Source organism: Plodia interpunctella, chromosome 2 (assembly GCF_027563975.2).
Source record: "Plodia interpunctella isolate USDA-ARS_2022_Savannah chromosome 2, ilPloInte3.2, whole genome shotgun sequence".
Classification (NCBI taxonomy): Eukaryota; Metazoa; Arthropoda; class Insecta; order Lepidoptera; family Pyralidae; genus Plodia; species Plodia interpunctella.
In genome coordinates, this window is record NC_071295.1 from 11333781 (window position 1) to 11361339 (window position 27559).

General features: G+C 33.8%; 2 protein-coding genes across 18 annotated transcripts in view; one reads left to right on the plus strand and one right to left on the minus strand.

Moving 5' to 3' along the window:
* M7BP (Myosin-7a binding protein) overlaps window positions 1-27559 on the minus strand; it is a 96603-nt gene that overhangs the window by 20155 nt on the left and 48889 nt on the right. For 5 of the 16 annotated variants that reach the window (XR_008405831.2, XM_053763124.2, XM_053763118.2 and 2 more), the window contains 4 exons: window positions 27153-27260; window positions 26415-26515; window positions 25747-25896; window positions 24139-24222 (listed from right to left, as the gene is read on the minus strand). Coding sequence is in view for 6 of the 16 variants with exons in the window: in XM_053763124.2 (XP_053619099.1) it covers window positions 24139-24222; window positions 25747-25896; window positions 26415-26515; window positions 27153-27260 (443 nt within the window). In the remaining 10 variants the exon portion in view is untranslated. Of the gene's footprint in view, window positions 1-10791; window positions 10810-10894; window positions 11140-24138; window positions 24223-25746; window positions 25897-26414; window positions 26516-27152; window positions 27261-27559 lie in introns of those variants that run through there. The other 11 variants (XM_053763225.2, XM_053763169.2, XM_053763208.2 and 8 more) reach the window with 4 other exon arrangements.
* The window catches only part of LOC128680244 (proteasome subunit beta type-2-like), a 78697-nt gene that overhangs the window by 9279 nt on the left and 41859 nt on the right, over window positions 1-27559 (plus strand). The window lies entirely within an intron of this gene.

A 27559-nucleotide genomic window follows, 5' to 3' on the forward strand; every position in this document is an offset into this window, starting at 1 on the left:
GGCCCATTGCGGATTGGAAATACAACCAGTACCAACGGCTTTACGTTTACCTTTCAGATCATTACGTAGAAATTTGTTTCATAATCTACTTACTTAGGTATGTAAGTACATCTTTCCATCGCATTTCAAAACATGACATTATGTATACCATGGTCTGTAGGTTGTGTGGCTTCTAGAATTAGCCAACAGCCCTTCAGGTTTCAACATCTAATTAAATATCAGACGCGTGTGCAGATTCAATCTATATGTGTAATTTACATCTACCTACTTACTTATATATTTCAAAATATATATATATTTTTTCTAGTGAAAGAATTTTTTTTAATAAGTAGGTTACCTTAGGTTTAGGTACCTATTAAACAAAGCCACAGATTATACAATAATTTCCCAGGGGAACATTACTTTTTCCCGGAATAAATAGTCTATATCTTTATCCGTACTCACAGCTGTATATATCTACGAGAAATTTCATTAAGATTTGTTGAGTGGATTAAACATGAAGATGTAACAAACGAACGAAAACTTACTTTTGCATTTGTAATATTAGTTGGTACTAAATACAAAGCGATTGTTTTCGTTGGGAAACCAAGCTATCGGCGCAGCGCCAATTCTTTATTCTCATCATTTGAAGATACCCGGATACTGAGTACAGTCAATACGATAAAAAACACGATTTTCGTTACTGGTTGACCGAAAACAAAAAATATTAATTTCTGAATATAACTCATTACATATTATTGTGTTCGAAGATTGTATTACAAAATATGGAGATTACAGGATTATAACTGTTATATGCACAGTTTTATACACATTTAAGATCTAATTTTGACAACTTTTGTATGAATTTATAGAGCAATCGTACATACAAGCCGCATATTTAGTTCATAATATTTGATTTAGATTATGTAATGAACGAATAACTAAATATTTATTAATATTTTTTTATTGGATACACGTAAATTAAGATATTATCTTTTCATGCCTGCCTTCTTGTCTTTGTATAAAAGATCATAATTCAAATTTTAATACTCCACAGATTAAATTATAATCGTAACAAAATTATGGTTTGACCAACTTGATATAAAAGTAAAACAGATATTGTGTTAACTAGAATTGGCACATTTTAATATAATGTTTTTCCCAATAAGGTAAATTCCATAGTTGATTTGTGAAAGAGAATTTTTTAAAGTGATAGTTCTGTTCCGTCTATATATAGCTTGTATTTTATGTGGTCGGCGAAGTGCGAGGGAACCGGTCCTTTAATATTTGTGCAAAGTACAAGGCAAAGGTTTTTATTGAACAGGTAAGTGAAGCTCGTACGAGGCCTCACTTGATGCTACAGATTCAGTTTTTATTGCAAGTAAAGTTATATAGGTTAGTTACATGCTTAAGTTGATAGTACAAGTGACCTTGCAGGGCAAGGGCACAGCAATTATAGAGGGCAACTAGATGCTTGCTTTACTTATAAACTAGCAGCCCGTCCCGGCTTCGCTCGTTTAAAACCACAGGTAAAACCATAATAAAACTTTCTCAGAAATCACCCTATGTAGATCAGATTGAATTACTAATTTCCATCAAGATATTAATGTTTACCGCTGAGCTGTCTACTCATGTCTATAGTTGACGAAATTTTTATTGGCATTATTCTTTATTTCTTTTCACCCTCATTTAACTACCCTAAAAAGGTCAAATTTCAAGAAATCCTGAAACACGGGTTTCATTATTTTTGTTGCATAGCATTTATGCCGTAGATCAGTAAATATTTTCGTTATTTTTCATACAAACTTTACCCCCAATTTTTACCCCTTTAGGGATAGAATTTTGAAAATTCCATTTTGATCTAAGCGACATAAAATAATTGAAATAAGTATTGTTAATATAGTAACGAAAAGCATGGGTATCCTTATGAATATACTCTATAAATTTCATCAAAATCTATCATGCCATTTATTGTCAGCGAATTTTTTTCGAAAAAAAAAATCTTTGAAACTATTTTTGTAACTTTTACAAAATGTCGCTCACGTCGGGCACGTCCTGAAATGCCGGAGACAGGGAGTTGTTACAAATTTTGTAGAACCTTGCACTTGTCTTCAAGGTTTAACAATGTGACATCAACAAGCAAATTTGTACAAACACAAGTACAACGATTTAAGATAGCGACTCGGCGTTCCAAATCCGTGTAAAAACACGTTTGTGTGAGCAAAAAGTGTTGAACGATAGGCTCAACATTCAGCAAAAACGAAAAATATGTATTTTGGTAAACATTACCCACCATGATCATGTTGGGGTGAAGGCAAAAACACACAGTTCATATTGTTTAACTCAATTTTAAAAATAGCCACGAAGCTCACATAGAAACCAAGCGAAATCGATTGAGTGAAGTAAAAGCCAAGGGAAATTGAATGAGTGAAGTCAAGGATCATATTTTTCATAAATTATATGTGTTATTTATATGGGTAATATAAATATAATTTGTATTTCATTGTGTTTACTGTCATGAGTGGACTAAACATAACTACAGATTTTTCACTGAAATGTGGTTGTTATTATATAAATTCTTTCTAATCCCCGAATGTTAGGTTGCTTTCGGGGATTTGACGCCGCGAAGCCAGCAAATACTAGCTGCAATAGGCTACTACACTGGGTAAAACCTATAGGTCCGAAAAGTATTTAAACAAGCAAATACAATAATTAAATGTCACTTTAATTTACCAGTTTTATTAATTACGTAATTTACTAGTTTTTAATTAGGAAATTAGTATTTAGGAATGCGTTTTGACTTCAAAATTCGTGATGTATTTTAAGAAAAAAATACATATAGGAGTAGACTTGTAGACTTGCCAATTCAATGTAATTTTATTAAAGAAGGACGTATATCAAAGCCTCTTATATTAATTTACTTGAATTGAACTTAAGCGACTTTTTTATAAACCGGTTGAGTGATTAACGCAACGTCTTACTCAAGTTATCTAAAAACACTTGGTATCAAGTTATTGCAAAAACGTCAACCGATATGTGAATATGGGCTAGTGAATACCAGTTCTAGGGTATAAAGTAACAGTTACGTTATCAACAGACAGGTGTGTTATAATGAGTTCGTTTGACATTCCACTATGTATATAGTCTGTAGTAATTAAGATCATAGACGGATGAAGTGCTCTAGATTAGGTGAATATTTCAATATGAAATATTTCTTGTTGCCGCCGAAATTACAGCAGAGGGCGGTTCTCAGAGCGTACGAGTATCAACCGCTGCGGCCGTCTTGTCATTACGATCCGACAATTTTCTTGAGAATGGAATTATTTCAAATCTATACCTACTTATATATAAAAATTACTGAGTGACTGACTGACTGAGAGACAACGCACAGCCAAAACTACTGGGCGTTGAAAGCTGAACTATAGTGTGTAGGTTTTGGAACCTACATACGATATTTCACATGTGGACAGTGTAGGGGAGCACTAAGAAGGGATTTCCTGAAATTCCCACGGGAAACGGATTTTCACTCTCACAAAAGCTAGTCATTCATAAAATTGTCATTATCCCAGTACAGATTAATTATTTTATAACCAAAACTAATTCTTGTCTTTGTTAAAATTGGAATAATTGTTCATGCATAGCGTTGTGCAGCGTACTGTCAGTCACGTAGGACGCCGACGATGCCTATGTTAGTATGGATGGCTGGACTTGAGATGTAGGCGCTTGTACATGATTAAATTATGATCAGGCTTGATAATTATATTATTTATTTGGTATTATTCATGAATTTGTAGAACAATCTGATATATTGCCTAACCAACCAATGGTTGACTGTACCACGGTAATACTAGATTCAAATTTGTCCACTTTCATCGACCATTGCTAAGAAGTAACTCATTACATTTTATTTATGGGCAGTTTCGTCAAATGACTTGACTTTAAATATATTTGTCGATCAGAATTAAACAAAACACCCTCGACATTGAACCAAAATCTTTCAAGCTAATACAAAAACTATATCAAAATCAATAAATAATTACTCTAAGGTATACATTGATTAATCAGAGACGTAATATCATAACCTCTCTTTGCGTAGCCAGTTAACATTTACTACATAATAAAATGTCATTTAAAATTTGTCAATTTCGTGAACATGAATAGTTTATGATATAATTAAAATTAATTTAATCAAGATTAACTACTGGTTCTATGCCGTTACGTAACCTTGCGTCTATAAATATTGATATGTTTATATAATGTGGATTGTGATTGACCTGGATCGTTATTATTTCAAAAAATGTCAGAGGCTGTTAGGTTATTCATTAATTCAATTTCCTTTGGCTACTTTTTTGTGTTCTACAATTGTTATTTTGCGAAATGGGACGGAAATGTATAACAAGAAACCAGGAGAAATACACGCTGTTTGATTTTGAGCAATGAGCGCACACGTGATGGTAGAATCTTGCTTCCGGTGAAGGAAAACATCGAGTGAACCTGCACATTTGTAGACAGTTTAGTTCACTAGTGTGTATGCGACTGCCTGCCACTAGATGGCGGTAAGTAGCCGTAAAAGTCATGTCCGATGCCTGTAGGCGACTTGAATAAAATCTGACACCAGTGTTAGCAATAACACACTCGATATGATGATGAATAGAATCACCACCACTTTTTACATAGATCCGTCTCTTTTCACACACCTCACTTTGAAGCGAGAAGAAATTCTTGGACTCTGGCTGGATATTTCAGTATGTATTTTTTTACTAAACCATATTACAATGATAAATAAATCTCCGTTGAATGCATGACCGCAGCATTGTGCATTCTAACCACAGATAATTAACTCTTTACATTCGCACACACATGTTAATCACAAATTAGGCAGACGTGATACGATCCTATGTGAATGTAGAGGAATGTAAATCGTTTTGTGTCTCCCAGATCAGGTATTGTGTTAGAAAGGTTGCAACGTCAGAACTCAAATTCTTCAAATATTAACAGAAATTTTAGATTTTCATTACAAATCTTATGAATCAGTGAATTGATTGAATAAATTTATCAATTTACCTTTTGTAATATTAATACAACTAAAAATACTTTCACTAGGACCATACATATACGAGAGTGACCACACAGATGATAAAATGGCGAATTTATAACAATCTGTCTAGTAGATTTTGCGTGAAAGAGTATCAAACATATACACACAGTCTAGAAACAGACTGTACTTACTGTACTGAATTATAGTCTAGACTAGACACAGGTAGCCTAGTCATAGTATAAAAAATTAATAACTAGTATTACGTTTATGAGGTGTTACGCATCGCCTCACTTTTATAAATATTTAAGAAGTTCTCGGTCGAATAACTGCGCTTTGTTGCTATGGGGTATATATCTAATCAAGTAACCACTATAGTTTGTAAAATATAACTCATAAATCTCTGTGAAATATGACAAAGAATTAGTATGAAAATAATACACCTATCTTTGTCGCTCACATCGTGCTGTCACAGGGATCAAGCTATACTTTGCACAGTATAAAATATTTACATAGATGGACACACTATAAAATTACTAAACTAAATTAAATTTACATGGAACATTAATGATCTGTTTCTAAGATTTCGCGCAGTGGTACTGAACAAACAATTTGTAAATTTTAGGCTTGTTAATACAATTTCTTTCTAACTTCTAAGATAAATCAAATATATAATCGACTGAGTAAATTTATAAGCATGTAAATAATGTCTTGTGTTTGTTTAGAGATGAAAAACTGGTACAGAAAAGTATATAGCATACAGCAAGTATGTGCCCTTACCACACATAGGTAAATTGTAAACTTTTCTGTATATTATTCACACATGGAACTAGTAATACCATGTATTCACATTAAACGAAAAATTCCGGAAATGTCGCAGAAAACCAAGAATTTAGAATTAGGTATTGTTTAGGTTAAGTTTAAGGTTAAATTGACTTGACAGCACGCAGAAGATGAGCGTTTTGTTTTTAATTTTTATTCGTGAACATTTAACACTCAGATAACTACGTACATAATATATTTGATATCAGATGACTCGGCAAGTAACTAACCTTGTATGTAAGAATTTTTAATATGATTGGGTTAATAGTCTTCTGTCTTATCGTGTGTGTTATTGCTAACACTGGTGTCACTTTTATTAATTGTTAAGGCATCTGACGTGATTTTTATGACTACCTACCGATAAAACGCGCAAATAATAAGTATATTTTATTACTGAAAGGGAAAAAATATTAAGTTAAAAAAAAATAAGATTTTAAGACAGGTTATCATTCCATGTTAAATGTAATCGATTGTATTGTAATTATAATTAATGGGAAAACTATTACGAGGTCGGCAATTTCTATTTAATGGTTCTTATGGATGTGCTGAAATATGCGTTGAACTAAAGGAAGGCGTCGATTATTTGTGTGTAGTAATTCAACAATTGTATCCTTTGAGCCAGATAGAAAAACAAGTAATTAATTAAAACATACATATTATAACAGAATAAGTTTGAAGCGTATGTGAGCGGCAAAAGCGGAAAGTTAGCGCGATATATACATTTTATTTATTTATTTAAATATTACATCTCAACTCGCGATTGGTCGTATTATTATTTGAAGATGTACAAAAATTTTCATTTTAAAGAATACAAAGACATCAAAAGATTAGATTTTATGTTGGTATTAGTCATCAATATGTTGCTAACACATCTGTTTTGTCCAGTAATACGTCTACAGTTATTTGTGATTACTATTGATATCGGCGCATAACAATTTCCATGTAATTTTCTCTACACATATAATATAAGCATGTATTTTGTTCCCGTTTATTTAAAAGTACATTTGAGTAATGTTAGCATCTATCTACTTACGAGTGACCATGGCTTCACCCACTCGGAAATTGCAAGTTTTAGAATGTATGTACTCTTGTGAAAATTGTAGCTACTTTGCATAAAGAGGCCAATAGAGCCGTCAAAAGAAATTACCATTTGCGAAATAAACTCGCTTATTTTACCGGGTAAAACATAAAATTTATAAAGATATTTTTATCAATCAAACACGACAATTAACGGTCTTTCTCAGAGCGTTTACATTATAATTCGCGATGTCTTTAATATAATCTTTCAAATTTTAACAAAGACAAGAATTAGTTTTACTATCTGACTGTAAAATAATAAATCTGTAATGTAAATTTTATGAATGATTTGATTTTGGAAATGGTTTCTTTCTCAAGAAAATTGACGGATCGGCCGCAGCGGTCGAAACGCTCTGCGAACCATCCTTAAATGTCACATTAATTGGAGAATTTTATTAATTACCTGATTATCAATTGGTGCGAAGCGAAGCAATTGAGAAAAAGCGGTTAGAGTCTAATGTTTAAGAATGGATCGAAAGGGCTCAGGTTCGAACCCTACTCGTGCCACATGAGTTTGTATACCATCTGGCTCATGTACCTACCTATAGTAGTTTTCAACAACCACCACTTGCTTCCGTTGAGGGAAAACATCGTGAGGAAACCTGCACACTGGTTGATTATTAACTTGTGTGGGAAATGGAGAAGGCGCTATGCAAAAAGTTAATAACCTTTCTGTCCTCATTTTAGGTTAATTGTGAAGTGCTTACAGAAACAATCATTTACTTTTCAAAAAATATGTTTTTTGACAATTTGACATTGTATGCTGATGCTGTGCATTAACCCCGTTCATTCAGCCTGGTGATTTTTTAAAATTTAAATTGTTAAATTTATAAAAAAAACTCGAAGTAATTATTTCCGTGAATCTCATTGTTACTTTTTTTAATTGTCTCTGCAAAAATGTAAGCAAGAATATGTTTGACATATATGTTAATTTTAATATCTTGTCTGACGTAGGTAGGTACTTACGCCATTTAATTTTTGACAAAAAGTTGCGCACTTCCATGACCTTGTGTTTTATGTACTTGTTGTATGTATAAATTGTATGTATGTGATAATTATTTTTCTGCGTCAATTAAAGTGGGAATTCCTTTTTTTTTTACTATTTCTGATTTTCGTTTCCTTCTCGTCATTATCTGTTCCCACTGCTGGGGCACTGGGGATGGATAAGGAGGATGGGCCATGACCCACCACACTGGCCCACTGCGACTATAGCCGTCACCAACGGCTTACTGTGCAGAACCACGGAGCAGCTCCAGATAATAGATTTTCGGACCTTTGCGATCGTTGCTTAACAACCATTATCACACAGCCACTGCTCATCTGAGCTTTATCATACATTTATAAAACTTTTTTACGTTTACCATCACGACTGACAAATTTCACGTCAAATGTATATACTATTTTAAAAAGTATATTTTCTCAAAAAGCTACAAACTACGAGCATTTCAGAAAGACCAATACTGATAAGAAATGCCGTAAGAAACTCATTGAAATAGTATTGGTTTGTTTTATATCTTTCGTCAGTAGTTAATCGCAAAGCATTTTCCCAAGCCGATCTCATGAAATGAAATCGCATTGTAGAAACCGTCGCATAACGTGATAATCATAGGCGCGGCCATGCGCAGGCGCAGATCTCGACTAACCAACCATATTCATTACTCTGACTTAATTTTCATGTTGGCAATCAATGTTTTATTTACACTCTTCAGTATTTGTAACAAAATTATCGATACTATAAGTAAATCTGAATAAATCTACTTGTTGAATAATATTATTATTTTTTATGTATTTATCTGTCATAAATATGTTATAAGGAATATTCTATGGAAAACGATCAAATATATTATGCATATAAAAGAGGAAATCAAGATAAACTGCGTAAACGCAGGCTGGAAAGAAATATAAAAAAGAATTTTCTCGGCTTTGAATATAGAAGAAGAAAAAAATTCTAAAAAAAAAAACATGAATTAAAATTAACCTTCGTATGTTTTATCGACTACGTACGTACGATGGCTACTACTTTGCATACCGCAAATAAAAAACAATAAATGTAGAGGATACTATGTACCTACCACAAAACAACAAAAAAATTAGCTCATAAAATAGAAATTACATATAAAAAGCGAATTTATTCTAAACTAGATGTTGCCTGGGGGCTTCGCTCCCGTGGTAATTTTGAGATATAATATAACCTACAACAATCTTTGAAATCGGTCCGCCTCAAATATTCAAAATCACAAACGCTTACCTCTCTATAATAATAGTAGTTCTGACGACATTAGATAATATAATTTTAAAATTTATTTATACGTGTAATATAATTTTAAAATAGAATGAAACTTTAATACTACTAACATGACAATACTAGTCTAGAATGCTAGATAAGACTTATCATTTTAACCTATTGACGACTGTCGCATTGCATTGCGTCAAAGTCACGTATAGGTAATACGTGGTAGAAGTTTTCTACATAACTGAATTTAAGTTTTGTCTCGTAATATTATAATAACTTGAAAAACGTGCAACTGTCACGGTGAAAAAGTTACTCTCGCATAGTACGCAACTTTCGCAAAATATCTTTAGACGTATGTAGGTACTTCCCGCTGCGTTTGTCTGTTCGCGATAATTTCAAAAACGACTGCACGGATTTTCATGCGGTTTTCACCAATAGAAAGTGTGATTCCTGAGGAAGCTTTCGGTAAATAATTTATTATAATTTTACCCGAGCGAAGCCGGAACGGGCTGTTAGTCTATATAATAGATCAAATACCTACTTAGATTAGGTTTTTAGATGTTCACAATAAGTATACATTATACACGATATGTATAGATTTTAAATACGCTCAGATGAGAGAGAGAGAGACAGGTTTTCTTCTTTGGATGTCAAAGCTCTCCAACGATCATAACAACTGCCCAAAAATGTAATTAGGTATGGCTAAGTAATTTCTGAAATTAGCAACGGTGATGACTGGTTATTGTTGTTATACTGCGATTGTAATCCTAGCAAAGTGCAAGTATGTACTTCCGATAAGGCTTTATGGTTTAGGCGATTTGTTACGAGCCGGTTTTAAAAATCGCTGAGCATTAGAACAGACGAATTTTCACCTAAAACATCTATACTTTTATTACAAAGACCCGCCTTGAACATACAAACACACAAACGCTTACCGTTTGTGTGTTTGTATGTTTAAGGCGGGTAATCTTCGAAGCTACTGAACCGATTTCAAAAAATCTTTCATCGTTAGAAAGGTAGATTTTCCAAGATTGCTATAGGCTCTATATTTTATCTCAAAATTCCAATGGGAGCGAAGTATCAAATAAACTAAACTAAGTCTATTAATAAATAAACTGGCAGACAATGCTTAGCCTTTGGTTTTACTTACTGTATCATAAAATGTATATTGAGTGCAATATATTTTAAATAAATAAATTGGTATGTAATTTGTTATTTATTTAATATTGAAGTATTGCATAGTAAGTAATAATTATGCTTACGAATGGGTATTAGCGTGTATATCTATTTAAAATTACCTAAGTAAGAACTTTTTGTGGAATTAGAAAAATATTCACGAATTTTTTGTGAAATTATAAACAGGTATTGTCACTTGATTAACAATTACATTTTATGTAATTTAATTCGTAGTTAATTAAACATTAACCCGTTCTTCGTTAATAATTATGTAAACGATATAAAATAAGATCGTAAATATGCGTGATGACAGCGTGATACACACGATACCGTATCAGAGCATTGAATTATTGTAAATATTTACATATCAAATATTCACTTGAAGTATATGGAAATATAGGCCTAATTGCGGTAAATGTCTCATTGAATACTTAATATACTAATATATAATAATAAGCCTTTATCTAACCTTCATCGCACTAATTAAATATGTATAGAGTAGTTTACACAGTGACTAGATAAGCCATGTTATAGTCACCATGAAAACTCGAAAAGCGTACGTCATTACACACCTGTTGAAATACAAATTCATACCACACATCGCAATTTTCAGTAAAAAATATAAAACACAATTCACATCACTGCACAAACTTGGAAGAGGAAAACTTTTATTTTTGTTTGTTGGTAACGTTTTTATTTTTAATGCTGGCCGGTTGGAAACGTTCGATGTTTGAACGGATTTCGCGAACGCGCGAAAAATTCGGAGCGCGCGGGCGGATGCGCGCGTCGCGTGTTGAGACGAAGTAGTTAATGCGTGCGCGCTTCTCTTGTGGTAAGACGGCCGGTGACACAACACAACCTGTGTCGGGTTTGTTAACCTGTCACCTGAGATAGCCATGTATTGTTTTGTACGTAGGTATACTAATTAATAAAGGGCAGGGCTTAGGGCAGTCGATAATTGACTTAGTGGTCACATGCGACAACGTCAAATATGGGACAAGGATGTTTTAAGTTGTCATCGATGAAGACAAATATAAGTATTTTTTTAAGGGCTGTCCAGTGAACTACTCAGTTAAATTTATTTGTTAAAACCATTTACGTCAAACACTAACAATAGACTATTATCACGTTGAAGTTCAAATGTCAAAGTAAATGTATCATTCCATGCATAATGAACGTAAACAATTTTAGTAATTATAAAATTAAAACTGCAATTTTCGCATTTTATAATCTACTAATGATGACAACGATGACTATGTACTAGCTTATTTAACAGTTGCAAAAGGTCAGTTACCAATAGTGCCTTTGAGATGATTAAAATATATACAAAACGACGTGCAAAAATCACAGGCTGTTAAAAACACCGGTTTTAAATTGTACTTCGCACCACACGCGTCAACCACGCGGTTAAACTAAGATTAAAGTCTGCATGTGCAGAAAACGTCGCGCTGTTTTCACCGACTCTTCTTGATCACTTGAAATAATGAGTTGTGAATAATACACTAATGTTGATCTTAATTGGACGTCCGTTTGTGTAGATTGATTAAGTATCTTGATTGAACTAGTTCTGTTTAGTCAGATGCGTTTCTTTCGGCATATCTTCTCGGCAGTAGGCGAGAATTTTACAGAGTATGGACAAGCTAGGTCGCGCGGCTTTGTTCCTTTGGCAATTTCGGTATCTCGAGTAGCCTACAGCCTTTCATTCATAATGCGGCCGTAAAATGCGTTCAGCTGGCATGCGGTAATCTCTAGAACTATTGGTATACTTAATTTGAAAAAAAAGCTACACTTAATTGATCATTATTAGTAATTAGGAAATTGAACTATTTTTTCGGTCTGGGATTTGAATTTAAATATAAATCATTAAAAAGTTAGAGCATATTTTTATGCCAAAGTATATGCGCGACTACTACGCTTGAACTTTTTTATATAATTATGTTTTCCTAAGTCATCAAGCTGACTTAACTAAATTTAACGAAATCGAGATATAATGTTTTTCTTCGTTGTTATTATATTAGGCATCTGACATAACTTGCAACTAAATATGGACCTCCTAGTGGCAGGTAGTTGCATACACACACACAATGAACTTAAACTGTCCACCTGCCAGTAGTGGTAGTTTTCTCACTATATTTTAAGCAAGTGGTGGGTAATGAAAACTACAATACATGAGTCAGTAATTCATTGCCGTATTATGTATTAACTTAGTCAATGATCGATTTACATCGATTCACCATATTACTTACGTATTACATCAAAGTAATACATCTTTTTGATCATAATATTCAACTAGTATTAATTACCAAAATATCGTAACTTTTACTTAGTTTTAATTTGGTTTCGTAATGTTAGCTTAACGAATAAATTTATTTTATATTTATATTTTAGTTTTATTTCATGCACACTCGCCAATTCTGCCTTTAAGTAGATAGCTATTACACAAGTTTCGCCGTTATTACTTATATTATAATCTATTCCAGTATGGAATAGATTATAATATAAGTTCATGTGTACATAAATAAGTAAATAAATAAATTCATGGAAAAAACATTAGACATTTAATTTGCAAATTATTTATTATATAGTTAATTATTTTAGCAAAAGTTATGCTTTGCTCGTTCATTCACTTTCTTATTATTGATAATATTGATAAGACGCGAAACATTTTAGTTGTAATAGGTATGTTTAACACGCGCTTGCTTTTTATGGATAGAGGTTAAAATACTTAATATAAACTCTGTAATCAAACGAAGTACAATCAGACAAAAAAATTGGTAAAATCAGACAGACGTCCCGGCCTACTGTTTCACATTTCCGTTGCTCTTTCAAGAAATTCCCCACTAAGCTACGCAATCAATGTTTCCTTTACGAAATTTAAAATATTACTTAATTGCCTAAATATTAATTTGAATATCTGCAGATATTTTCTATAAATAAACAAAATTTTATACATATTTAAATACACACCACGTTTCAAGTATAATAATAATATTAGCATTCATAATGCATTAAGACTATAACATAAATTTACGACATCGGCATTTGCGAATTAATAGCTAAACGCGCCAAAAACATTGTATATTTTTTTCTTTAAATTTTTTGACAAGGCTTCAGTGCACTTTATGTGACTATGTCTGCCTCACGGGGGATCTCTAATATAAACTTATCTTATAATGCTTGTCCACAAGATATAAATGGATTTAGCCACCTGTGATAATGGACTGCTCAACGCTATGTTCAGCAATCCATTACACACGGGCACTTTGACTAATAATCTATCGCGTAGGGCAGAATATCGACCACATTCCAGCAAGACATGTATCAAGTCTACCTCCTTGTTACACACAGTACACAAATCTGACCGAGTCACGCGCATCATAAGAAAGAACTTGTTCACCGGAACGTGGCCTGACCTCACCCTAAACGACATTATATTTGCACAGTTTATGGATATAAAGAGACGTATTTATATCAAAATAGATTATCATTCATATTTTATGTTATGCAAGTTATAATCGAGCTGACCTCATAATGTCATTTCGGCTGTTTTTCGGACCATCATTAGAATGATTTAGGTATATGTGCAAAGAGAATTAAATTATTAAATAATTTCATTTTTGACACAAACTTTTGTATTCGTCAGAACGATCTTGTTACATTAAACACGTGATAAGAAATCATCCGAGCAAAATGTCCTAGCAGTTAACCGTTGTAGAGTTTCCTAGTCGGGAACCGATCCTGGATGTATGCCTAGCAGGTCATGCATAGCATAATAATGCATTTGGCTATATACAATTTCAACTCTAATCAGTTGTATCTAGCAATTACCAGCTAGATACCACCTAAACTAACATAGCAAATGACATTTTACATATATAAGTACATACGTTGTAAGTAAAATAAAAGCTTGTAAAAATTATACCACATTGTGTATAAGTTACATGGAAACTTTCACTAATTTTACCTAAATGAATTTACAGTTTTAAAATTGAAAGAAGTAAAAAAATCCTTAGCGTTCTTATTTTCTGAATAGACATTTCTTTAGTCAGGAAATAAATAACTATATCCTTTGCACCTGCGCTTTTTTTTTTATAAAATTGCAAGAATAATTGCTAATCATGAATAATATCCTGTTATTACAAAGGAATTAACATTGGTTTGTGAAGTAATTACGATGTAATGAGACCAAAGAAGTCATGGTCGCGCAGTTATGTGGGCACAGATAATGTAAACAAATAATTCATCATAAAAAATTGGTATTAGAGATCAAAACTCTTTAATAACACAAGTTTATTTGTTAGATAAACTACAAAACCCCCCGATTTCCATATTTACAACATTTGAACGGCAAACATATTTAAGAACTACCGCATAAAAATTAGATATAATAAAAATAAAACACAATATGGTTTATCCGTTGAAGAGCTACGGTGCCACGTACACAAACAGAGAGACAGACAGACTTATAACACCCCTCTTTTCGTCGAGGGTTAAAAATTATCTACTAGTCAAAATTTTCCAACTTTTCATCTAATGTCAAAAACAAAAAAATGTATGACAGTGATTTGTCGATGATTTATTGAGGCAAAATACATTCCTAGTAATGTTTTAACGAGAATTTCTTTAGTTCTTTAGTAGTAGAATAAGTAGAAAATGACGTAACTAATTAAATGGCACCTAATTATCGGGATTGTTTATTTAAATACCTTTAAAGTTTTATTTTACGTAAATAGTGAATTATCCATATTTTTTTTTTAGTAAGTTTAACGGAATCGTGTACATCCACCGCATAGGAAAATTAAAGTATTTATGAGAGGACTATGTCTGACAATAGTCTTCTTGTGGTTAAAACTATTAGTTTTATTAAAATTTTCTCTTTGTCTAATTTTTTAAAGGACCTAGGTGAATGATAACTTTAAAAATCAGATCGATATATCAATTTCACGGTTCGAATCGAATACAAAAAAAAATACAATACAAATAAGAAGTGACAATTGATTATCGTAATTTATTATGTGAATTTGTTAATTCATTTCATTATTTACCGTATTAATTACGCAGACCAAATATAAACATAGCCAATGTATATCAATAAACAAAATCGCGTTTACTACTTTCCACTCCGATTCGCCTGAGCGTAATTCGTTAAAACAGTACCTATTTTGTAACAAAACTACATCGTACTTCATACAGACCATTGGCAATTGCCTTAAGTAATAAGTATATACCTACGTATATACTTAATATTTATATTAAGTATATACATAGGTATATACCTCAACCTTAAGTAAATATACGTCAATTACGGCGGTGAAGGAGAAACCCTCATATTAATTCAGTAATTGAGTCTAATATTCATGTGATTCCGTCTATGTAGCTTAGAAGTACAGTTAAAAGTATAGCAGTGGCCATAAATTTGCTTATTCATTCGACTTTTGCATTTTTACCTCGATTTCGTCTCGACAAGGTTTATGTAAAGTTGCATAGATATAAAAACATTGTTTTTTACTTGACGTCACATATTTTCTAGAAAATAATCGTCGCTGCAGCATTTAGCACGTCTGTACCTAACATAAAAATGTAATAAAACAAATTTTACTACCCAAGAAGTGTGTGTGGAGAAATATTTTATAGTTGAGATGGTAGAGGCCGAATTACAATACTGATAATATTGAAAAAACATAAAATTGAAAAACATAGCAAATAATAAAAAAAAGCCACGTTTTTTTCTTTTTGTTGATCTATGTAAATGGTAGATGGTATATTTACATGTTTCCATTAAACTATTAAAGGTAAATGTTATTTATTTTAACAATTAAAAAAGTATTGGAATAAGAATAATAGACAAGTGCAGTAATAAAAACCTATCCTCACAGAACAGAAGGCCTTCTACAAATTATTGCCATTGTTATATTGAGAATGCTTTACATATTCATAACCGTCATTGTAATAAAAAATATTCCCTTTTCCTCTTTAGATGATGTCAATACCCATGACTATCTATACATACTTTGTGATATTTATCATGAAAGAAATGGTTACATACACGTACGTTGCTTTTTTCCATTTTTGTATAAAATCTTTATGCGGTTCACAGAATACATCTACTTACCATGTTCTTATGTAGTTTCGGAAAAAAGTGGCTGTGAGGTACGGAGGAACGGACGGACAGTTAAGACAGACACGACGAAAATATAATGGTTCAGTTTTTGCCATTTGGCTACGGAAGCCTAAAAAAGAGTAGCGCTTTCATCACATTCGGCGACAAGTCATCACCGTCTCATTACTATACTGTTTACGATTTGTATCCTTTTTTCCTACATTGTTTTTAACTTTTAAAGTATACCTAGCAAAGAAGTGATATAACTGTGATTATTTGCCAATCGCATGCACTTTTTCCCACATAGATATAAATAATATTTCAACTTATAGGAAGCGATATATCAACAACTACTTACAACAGTAGAAATCTAACCAAACGATACTAAAAAGTTCAATGTCATTGATTAAATCATCATCGAACAATGACCGTATTCTATTCTTGATGAAATTTTGCTTCACAGTGTACACTGAGCGACAATAGAGCCGATAGAGTTTCATTTTCCCATTACTGGTGTTTCTTGTCATCCCCACTTTCGAAAAGGAAAGGTGGAATCTCTAATTCTGATTGTAATAATTCGATGGGTAATGAGAATTGTAATTACTATCTGTTCGACGCGGAATAGGAGCTAAATAAGTTTGCGAGCTGGATTGTAATTGGCTAGTTTCATACCTGACTTCGCTCATATGAAAAATTGTAAGGTGACTGAGTCCCAGACTTTGAGTCTAGGCGCGTTATTCATAAAAAAGTTAAAACATGCTTAAAGCTAAAGCTTGAAGCGGTGGTGACCCAGTGGTTGAGACTCTCCACCTGGGATCGAAAGATTCCAATTTCGAATCCTGCTCGTGCCAAATGTGTTTGTATACCAATTCTGACTGAAGGAAAACATCATAGGGAAACCTGCACACAGGTTGACACTTTCACTATGCGACTACTTGCCAGTAGATTCAGAAGATATATACTGTTTTTATACTGCTCTCTATCGCCGACGCGAATGCATGAACATAGCGTAATTTGTATGAGAGCTTTTTATTTATCACAATAAAAAACCAGCAAAGTATACCGAATCTAAGAAGTAATGAGACGCCTGTGAAAAATACAAAAACAAATAACAAGAAAAGGAAATATGAATAAAGACCCAAAAGGACCGCATTTCATCTGGTCCCACGGTCAAGAATACAACCGTTTTGCTGGTATTATCAATAGCATACTTTTACGACGTCCACTATAGAGCAAAATTATCTACACAAGGATTAAATTTTTCTTTAAAAAGTTTTTTTAAAGAAAAATATTCCGATCACACCAATATCAAGTACTAGCGCCAGTACAATAAATAACTACAAAAAAAAAATTGCACAAAACTACAAAAAAAAATGCACAAAAGGCTGATTTAACGCAATATGGCATTCTCTAACAGTCACCTAATAGACCAAACTGAAATATCAAAGTGGTGCTACGAGTATAAAGTGCATATAAAAATACAATTTTAAAACATTATTAAAATTATGAAAACAGTGTAAAAATATTTTTATGGAAAATTTGTAAATATATGAATATATGAATTTCGAATCAACACCATAATGCAATTTGCAACTGCACAAACATACAAAAATATTAGAACACATGATTAGACATGTTTCCTGTTTACAATTCAGACTCGATATAATTAAATATGTTTCGGATTCAAAGTCGTGATAGCCAAGTCTTACGATTAAATATGACTTTAGTAATGTATAACCGTTGCGGTCATGGCTTGCCTTAATAGGACATCATCTACATCAGAAATAACTTTCCTTCCGCGTCTGCAAATACCAAATCTACACTCCTGTGCCGTAGAGACACAATGAAAACTATAAATTATATAAGCGACTAGCTTTTGCCCACGACTTCGTATGTGAGTAAAAATCCGTTTCCCGTGGGAATTTTAGGAAATCCCTTCTTAGTGCTCCCCTACACTGTCCTAGGAACCTACACACAAAATTTCAGCTTTCTACGCCCAGTAGTTTCGGCTGTGCGTTGTCTGTCAGTCAATCAGTCAGTAATTCAGTGACGCAAGAGTTTTATATAATACAGATTGAGTAAAGTACGAGTATGACAAGGAATTAAAATCATTTTACAGGTGTAGATAAACATTTGTTAGCTATTTCAATTGTATATTTATATAATTGTAATTGCCTTCAAGTGTATTCCAAGCACTATAACTATAATAGTCGCTGGTGTGTTCGAGCCTATAACCAGACATTTTTATGTTCCCAACATAAAAGTTAATGCTGCAATGGCGATCTGTCTGCAATATTGTTCGATTCTGTTAGAAATGTAGGTACCGGTTTTAAGCAAAAAGTATGTTTTATAAATAATTACTTATGTAAATTGAGAAGAAAGTATACTTATAGCAACCATGGTATCTGGCATAGTATATCAGTCTGTCAGTCTGTCATCAGTTTAAGTCCTGAACTGGATCGCATGAAGAGATAATAGTATAGTCCCCTGAGCTTCTCTCAACCATGTCACTCGGTAATTTTTATTTTATTTTTTACTTATTTGGGAAACATACAAAAACCAATAAAGTTTCCATTAATTATTGTTACAAATAAGTTGTTAGGTGTCTGTACATTATTATGTATGTAATATCTATATATAGTAATATTAACAACATTCATTAATATTAATTAATGTGGGTTTTTCGTCTGTCAATCTGAACGCGATAACTAAAAAGCGACTAAATCAATTTTCCTCACGTGTTCAGTAACCGCCAGGGAGGTTACTGAGATGGTTGGTAGATGGTGTTTAATACAGGCAGACGAAATTATGTGTAAATGCAGTAAGAATATCTGTTGGTTTCATTGTAACAAAGTTAATTAGTACCTAAAATGCCTAACGTTTACATAACATAGTTTTACTGTTTACCTACAGCAATGCTTGGCTCTCTTTCGTCAACGAAAATTGCATAATCAAATAGGAAATCATATGTATGAAATGAAATGTAAATATACGCTGATTTATATCGTTCTTCTTTAAAAGATTTTATTTATCATGTGACCGTGACGACCGTGTGACCTACTTGATAAATGAATTCCTAATTGACCAATTACTTATGCGTCATTGGTGATTCGAAAAATCGAATTTGAATCTAAGAAATTTTCCCAAATAGGTAACACTACTTTTTGAGGTCACTTATGTGATAGCGGTGATGGTGTAACGGTTAAGACGCCCGCCTGTGGATCGAAAGGTCTCAGGTTCGAATCTTACTCGAGCTACATGAGTTTGTATACCAATCTGACTCATGTATAGTAGTTTTCGATAGTGATCGACCACCACTTGCTTCCGGTGAAGGAAAACATCGTGAGGAAACCTGCACACTGGTTGATTCTTATTAACTTGTGTGTTAAATGGAGAAGGCAATGGCAAATCACTCCATCAATAATGCCAATAAAGTTGTTGTGTGTGTTTTATTCCACATAATAACCACGACCCTCAGCCTTGAGGAATGCGACTATGAAAAGAGATGTGTATATTCAGAAAATCTGCATATTCAGGTTGCGTTGCGGCCGAGACTCCGCTAAACTGATCTGCGTAAAAATAACCTTAAAATATTAAAGATTCGGTCATCCGGCCACCTGCCTGACGTCAACAATGCCCTGTAAATGCTATGCTTGTTGCCTATCAGCCGCCTAGACTGTATTCTTTCATCGCCACGTAAAACATTCATGGCAGAATATGGAATGGTCCTATTCTAAGGCGGAACCAGACGCCTGTTGCGTTTAGAAAATAGCAGATCGTTCAAAAGAATATTGCACGTCACTCGTAGAATTTGACAAATGTAAATTTGAATGTCAAATGTAAATTTAATCGAAATTGACTAACATCATATCAAAGAACTTGAGAAAAATGAATTAATTTGTAGCGAGAATCAGTATTTGGTCAATTATAAGCATAACTTTATTAGAATACTGTTATGTATGTAATAAATAATTATACAGATAACAGTAATTATAATGAGCATTGTTTTATTTTCACTAGAATCGTGTGAACTTGACCTACAGTTAGTTTAGAACCGTTTCTTCATATACCTAAATATATTCATAGATTGAGATCGTACCTAATCCTTTTACTTAATTAGGACATCGAGGTACGGTTATAGAGTACAGGATACCTACTATAATTACAGTTCGTTGAGGTAGGGACGTTTATTTAAAACTAGCTTTTTCTCGCGGTTTCGCCCACGGGAACTTTCTACCGAGATGAAAGTGACTTTATATCGTTCTTCATACTTCAAAATACACGTATGCAAAATTTCAAGAATTTGGTCAAGCAGATAAAACGTGAAGAGTTATCAAACTGCTTTCGCATTTATAATATACATAAGTTAAGATAAGTATACTTAAAATAACAAATAAAATTCACATGGGTGCGAAGTAGCGGTATGTTACTATAGACAGATAGTCATTTAAAGACTAAGAATTTGGTGATAACATTAAATAATATATGTTAAATGTATATTCTGCGCGGTGCCTATTTGTAAGTAGGTGGCGGTTGTGGGTCCAACCCAAATCAAACAAAATAAAAACCCTCGGAATATATACAAAGTATTACATGTCATAGTACATACTATTTTATCTATTAATGAAATATGCATAGTTATATTTGGTAGACGTACTTACACATATGAAGTGAAGCCACTAGGTAGATTGTCAGATCGTGACTAATAGATATAGTTACGACTTTTTGATAGCAAAAAAAAAGTTTTGTTTACGATTGTATTACGTAGGTACCTTTGTAAGTAGGTACATATTTATGATATATTACTTAGGTACGTGAATATTAACTGTTTAATGGTATGGCATTCTTAGAAAACGATTGTTCAGTTACTTACACAGACGAAATTTGAAAAGATTTGTGAATTGAGAACGAATATTTCTTTTTGATAATATATGATATTTCAATTTGCAAAATGAGTGATGTCCTGTTAATTTATCAGAGGATCAGTTTATTTTGGGTATTATACTTAGAAGTCTGTAAAAATAAACTTCCACAAAATTTATCATTAACGCTAAAATGCTAATTGAAGTTATTCTTAAACGTCAAATAATGATGACGTTAATGTACATAATTTTGAACAAAAAGTTGACGAGAAATTACTCGGGCTGCTTGATCTCATGGCATATTTGACCAAAAACACATAATGTAAAGTTTAATGGTAACTTTGATTTCTGAAGGTTAATTTTATGAAGACAGTGATTTTTTAAATTTATTTATGTGATCAAGATTTTTTTTCAAAACTATATAATTAAGATATTATAATTTAAGCGATTTTGTTCATGTCTAACAAAATACGGTAAGTGCCTGCAGAAAAAAGCTATTACTGTAATCGTACATACAGTTTGCCTTGATTAAACTAGCAGGCGGTTTATCAAGTGAATGGCCAGTCCATTGTTTTTTAGGGTTCCGTACCCAGAGACTTTTGCCATTTTTAAAGATAACAAAAAGTCCGAATCGCACCTGGCCGGTTTTTTATTTATATAGCATCAAACGATACAGTTTTTAAATAGCTACCGAAATAAATGTCGTAGGAACACCACCTCCTTGAATTTATCTATTTTCAATTCTCTGACTCTGAAAAATACATTATTTTTTCCTCTATGTCACTGGTTTTCTGTTGTTAAATATTTTTGTTAGTTCACTGCTGTCATTTTTTATAATATTCACGTTATACTTAAAATCCACAACGTATTGTGGATTAACATCGCTCAATGTTTTTACAGGTGTAAGTGAGATTTAACAAAAATAAGTAGGTACGTCGAAGATGTACTGAGATGCAACAGTCATAATATTTATCGATTTGAATAATTCTCGCAAGGAATCCCGTGGCCCATAAATAAAACTAATTGCTCGTTAAGCCCAAAAATAAAACGAATTGCTTGTTTCTGTAAAACAATTTTTTTTCCTATATCAGCTGCATTACCCCATAACAATAATTCGTAAGACATTATGCTATGAAAGTAGCTGTAATACACGAGCCTAGCTGTTTCGATGTTTGTACACTTAGCTTTTGCAGTGAGAAGGATCAGACATCCTTCTCACTGCAAAAGCTGCCGAACTAAGTTTTTTGGCCGTGATTTCAATATGTTTATCCCACTTAAACTTACTATCCACAGTAATGCCCAAGAACTTGGCACTGTGTACCCATTCTAATACTTTACCATTAACTATTAAAGGAATATCAAGTTGGGGTGCGTTTGAAAGAGAGAACTTAATACACTTGGTCTTGTCTGTGTTTAAAGCCAGGTTATTAGTTGTAAACCATTCAAGCACAAGTGACATAATGTTGCTTACATTGTTATAATTTCTTTTTCTATCAACTTTAAACAGTAGTGACGTGTCGTCAGCAAATAAAATTACATCACACAATCAAGTAATCACGAATCACGCAGATGTTTCCCAGCACGCATTTGATTAGATTCATAAAACATTTTAGTCTCGAAGGACCAAAAGTTCGTTGATGTATTTTCGCCTTTGTCTTTGAAGATGTTGATGTCTTACAAATAACACTGTATTTGTGGTATATGCTTAATAATAAAGTCAAAAACACGAGTGTACGTCCACACTGCTACAAAAACATGCTTCACACGTGAGTTACACACATTACAATGTACTTTTTTATTAGAAAACAAATCATCTATTATATCTCTGTGCTCTCGTCTTCTTGTTAATTTTCAGAAAAATCTTTATCTAGATACAAATAATAAAATTGAATAAAAGATCTTGAGTAAATGTCATGCTTTTGAACACACACATACGGTTATTCATAGAAAAGATATGCTTACTTTAAGCCAAATTTTGTAAAGTGCGATACTAATAAAACATAGGTACATACATATATCTGTAATAGTATTCTCTAACTTTTATAAGTTAGGTAGTTGGAAAATTTTCGTGCTGTAAGTTTGGTAAAAAATTCAAACGTGCGAACACAGAGCATGCTTCAATCACTACTTTATCTGTGGACATGCCTTGGTAGATTTTTTTTTTTAATATATAGGGTCAATCATTTTACTTTTCCTATAAAGGCTCATTGCGGTGGCTTTTTTATTTTTAATTTAGTTTTTATTTGTTAGGGTCTGTGGCGAGAGTTTTTTTATTTATAATTTGTTTTGTAACTATTTGTAAGAGTGAGCTCTCATTTTGACGGTTTACCCGGTTATATCCTCAGCCATTAAGCGTCGTATCCCTGAACTGACAATCTGAAAATAATACAGGGGCCGCTTTATTACTATTAGGTGTAACATACTATTATATTATAGTATTAATCAAAGACAACAAAATTCTATAGTATTAATCAAAGTGAAAATTTAAATTTTCTACAAACTATTAAGTTTCTGTATTTTTCTTTGTAAAACTGAAAGATACGCCAACGAAGCAGTTCATAATTTTTTTATAGTTTCGCTATTAAATTTAAAATATTTTTCTGAAAATTTGAATATTGTCTAAGATTTAGATAGGTAAGAAGAATACCTAATATAAAATTTTATAATTTTTCTCTACTACTCCTGTTTTTTGTATTCTCGTAACGGAACGGGTAATTTTAATTTTTATTATGGTAGGTACTTAAAGCAGATAATATTTTTATATATCTCTTTATTTCATTACATTATGCACAAGTAACTATATTTCCAAATGCCCAAGGCATGTCCGACCAATGAAAGTGGATCGTCAGCTTACGTGTGAGCGCGTCTCGTAGCGCTGTTGATAGGGCTGCGAGAGTGCCGCGCAGGGCTCCGTGGTGACGCTCGAACATGCGCTCATCTAGATCAGTAACATAAGTTAAGCAATATCTTCGTGGTCAGCCCGAGGATGGGTGACCGCCAGGGCCATGAGAGTCGGGCTCCGTGGTGACGCGCGAACATCTCAGGATCACATAGATGCCGCACTGGGCTCTGTGGTGACCCTCGAATATGCGCATATAGATTAAGTAATGTAGGTTAAGCAACGTTGGGCGTGGTCTCTGCTGGGATGGACGACCGCCAGGGTTCTATGATGATGGTGGCTTTTTGAAACAATAAAACTATATTTCTGTTATAGACCAGTGTTACCTATTTGTAAGCTTGGTAGCGTAAAACGATGATAATACGTGTGAAATCCTAAGGTCATTACATACATTTACATAGTTTAATTAATTAAAATTTGTTAATTTTAATGATATGCATCAACAAAGTCGTCTTTATAATCTTACGCGAATAACATTTCGTCTGCAAAATGAAGACATTGTGACGTTGTTCATTTAATGTTGAAATAATTGGTAACTGCAGCGGTCAGTCACCGACCTTGATGATGTGAAAGGAAAAACGTAAAGTAAGAAATTATGATCAACAGCGGAAAAAACAGCCATAATTTAAGTCGTAATTTGACGTAATACTTCTGGAGTTAGGGTGGGTTGCATCTTGTAAATTTTTACGTTAATTTTAAAACATGCGCACAACAACGCAAAATATTTACGCCATTTAGTTTTAGCGGCGGCGGCGTGCAGGTTAAAGTTAACTTCAAAGTTTACTGTACAACGCACTCTTAGAGTGTTGAATTTGGTCAATGTAGTGTATTTATAGATTTTCTGGTATTACCCACTGCTGGGCAAAGGCTTCCCCTCCACTTCGCCAGTCCCACTAGGTTTTGAGGCCTTCCCACATTCCTAATTCTAATTTTTGCACGAAATATATCAAGTAATATATACATTTGAGAATTCACTATCGGTTTCAGGCTCATGACGTAAGGAAAGGAGTAGCGTGCTTGGTTCAAGGCGCATTACTTTCCCTTATCAGTATAAATGGGTTTTGAAATGAACAGGTTTCTTGAAAATGAGCCTTTGCGAGCAATGTTGTTCACGCCACCATTAATGATTTATATCTATTTATATCGAAGCACAAAATATATCGTCCCCTCGAGTATATACTAGTTTCTTTTCCACTTTGCATATTATTATGGTTACAACGCATCAGTACGTATCGAAGCGAGTAAAAACTCCAAGAACTCCCAACTTCTGACCTGATGCTCCGTTGTTTTACATAGGCATTGATTGTTGTTCTCCGCCGAGCGCAATGGAGCAATGGGGTCCTAAGAGCCATGACCTGAATTGGCCAGTCGCGCTCCATCGTTTTGAAGTCCGTTGACAGACAATGCAAAACATCGCAGAAATTGTATGAACACGACGAACATCAACGCACGTCAGTTTCCAAACCTATAGAAAACAACGGATCCGGGACACGACTGAGCAAACTCTAAACCATCGCGGCTGCAGGCCACGAAATGGTTCAGTAAGTCTGTACAAAAACTCACAGGCAGGATGGTCATAGAGTGGCGCAACCCTGGTGCCTTCCAAAGGTCCTCCAGCCAGCTTGGCAGACAGTGTCTCGAGGAACTCCCGGACATTGCGCAGTTCGTGAGTGTCGCTCGGGCCAGGGCTCTCCCGGCCCTCGTACTCCTCATCTGGAAATGAATATCGTTTTGTCTTTAATATCATCAACATTTGCAGCCCTCCGTTATTAATGTTGGGTATAGACGTCCTACCGTCTACGCCAACTTTCTCTGTACTGTCTTTGACATAATTAGCTAATAGAGAACTATTGGAACTGCTATTAGAAATAACTATCTATAGCTTTCCGTAAAGGTATACCTATTATCTTTGTGACTAGCTCAGTGTCATGTCTACTACTAAAGTCATAGACTATATTGACGTATCTTTTATGTAATGACAGGCGAAAGAATAGCGGACCTTGAGCTCCGACACAGGAATGGCGCAGGAAGAAGCCGGGAATACGTTCAGATGAGAAAGAGAGGCAAAGGAATGTACTTATATGAACTCGCGCTTGCCGCGACACTCAGTATTGCAAGCGTCTATTAGACTGTGGTGACCATTTCCATGCCTGCTTATTATATACTAGTATTATGTACTAGTATTAGTATTTGAAATATTATGTACTAGTATTAGTATTTGAAATACAAACCGATTTGCTCCAGCTTGTCCGTGCTGAGACTCCAGGGCATGAGGCTAACGGCGCGCTGCACTTGGTGCAGAAACCACGCGCCAGATTCGAACTTCAGTGGCCTGCAACATGGGGCATTATATGCATTTATTTGTAATTCTAGCTATGGTTTTAGCGCAGAATGGTCGGTGGCAGTTGTCAAGTTGAGGCGAGTTTGGCGATTATATTCCGAAAGAAAAATGACGAAGTATACGGCTTAGTGTAAGATAGGACCATTCCATATCATGTCGTGCTAATCGAATTGAAGGGACATAAAACCTTAGCAGCTGTTAGGTAACAATAGCATTCCCAAACAGGGATGACGCTAGGCAGGCGTATTTTCAGTAAAATCACAGGCGTATTTTCATAAATGAACCTTAACGTCTCAGCACTACAGCTCCAAATGGCAGAAAACTTTTCAAGGAAATGTTAAATACATCTTGACCGTTACAGTGATCCGATTCTCACGCAATCGAACTTCACTTCATCAGTTTTCTTAATTTTTTTCTGAAGTTTCTGCTACTGTTTCTGCATTTACAAAAAAATCAACGTCAAAAAGATCGAGTGAACGCATCGATCGATCAAACTCTTTCGTTTGTAAATTTGCGTTTAAAACAACCGAAAAAAAAATGGGGAAAATTTATGAATTGAACTTTTATTGGGTGATAATCGGCCCCCCGGGGCCCCGTGACTACGTCGCAGACGGCTATGTCAACGTACTTTGGTCTGCAGATGCAAGGCACCAGTCCACCTCGTGTGTCGCCGCCGCACTTGAAGCAGACGCCGTCATCTGGCGACGGCAGACATCGCCGATGGCGGTCGTCAGGCCTGGAACAAGAAATAGTTCGTTAACATATCAATCATAATTTTATTTGCACACTGATTAACAGTGTAAGTTCACAAGTGTTTATGCGTCTACTTGCTAGATAGTCCTAAAAGTTATATCAGATGCCATTAGACGACTTGAATGAAATTTGACACAATGTTAACAATTACACACTTGAAAAGGTTTGATAGATTATAGCGCATCAAACAAATAAATAAATAAATAACAATGTCGATGGTCTGACTAGGAATGGCGACGACCGTGCGAAGTGGAGGCGAGAAGTTGGAAAGTGGGACCCAGG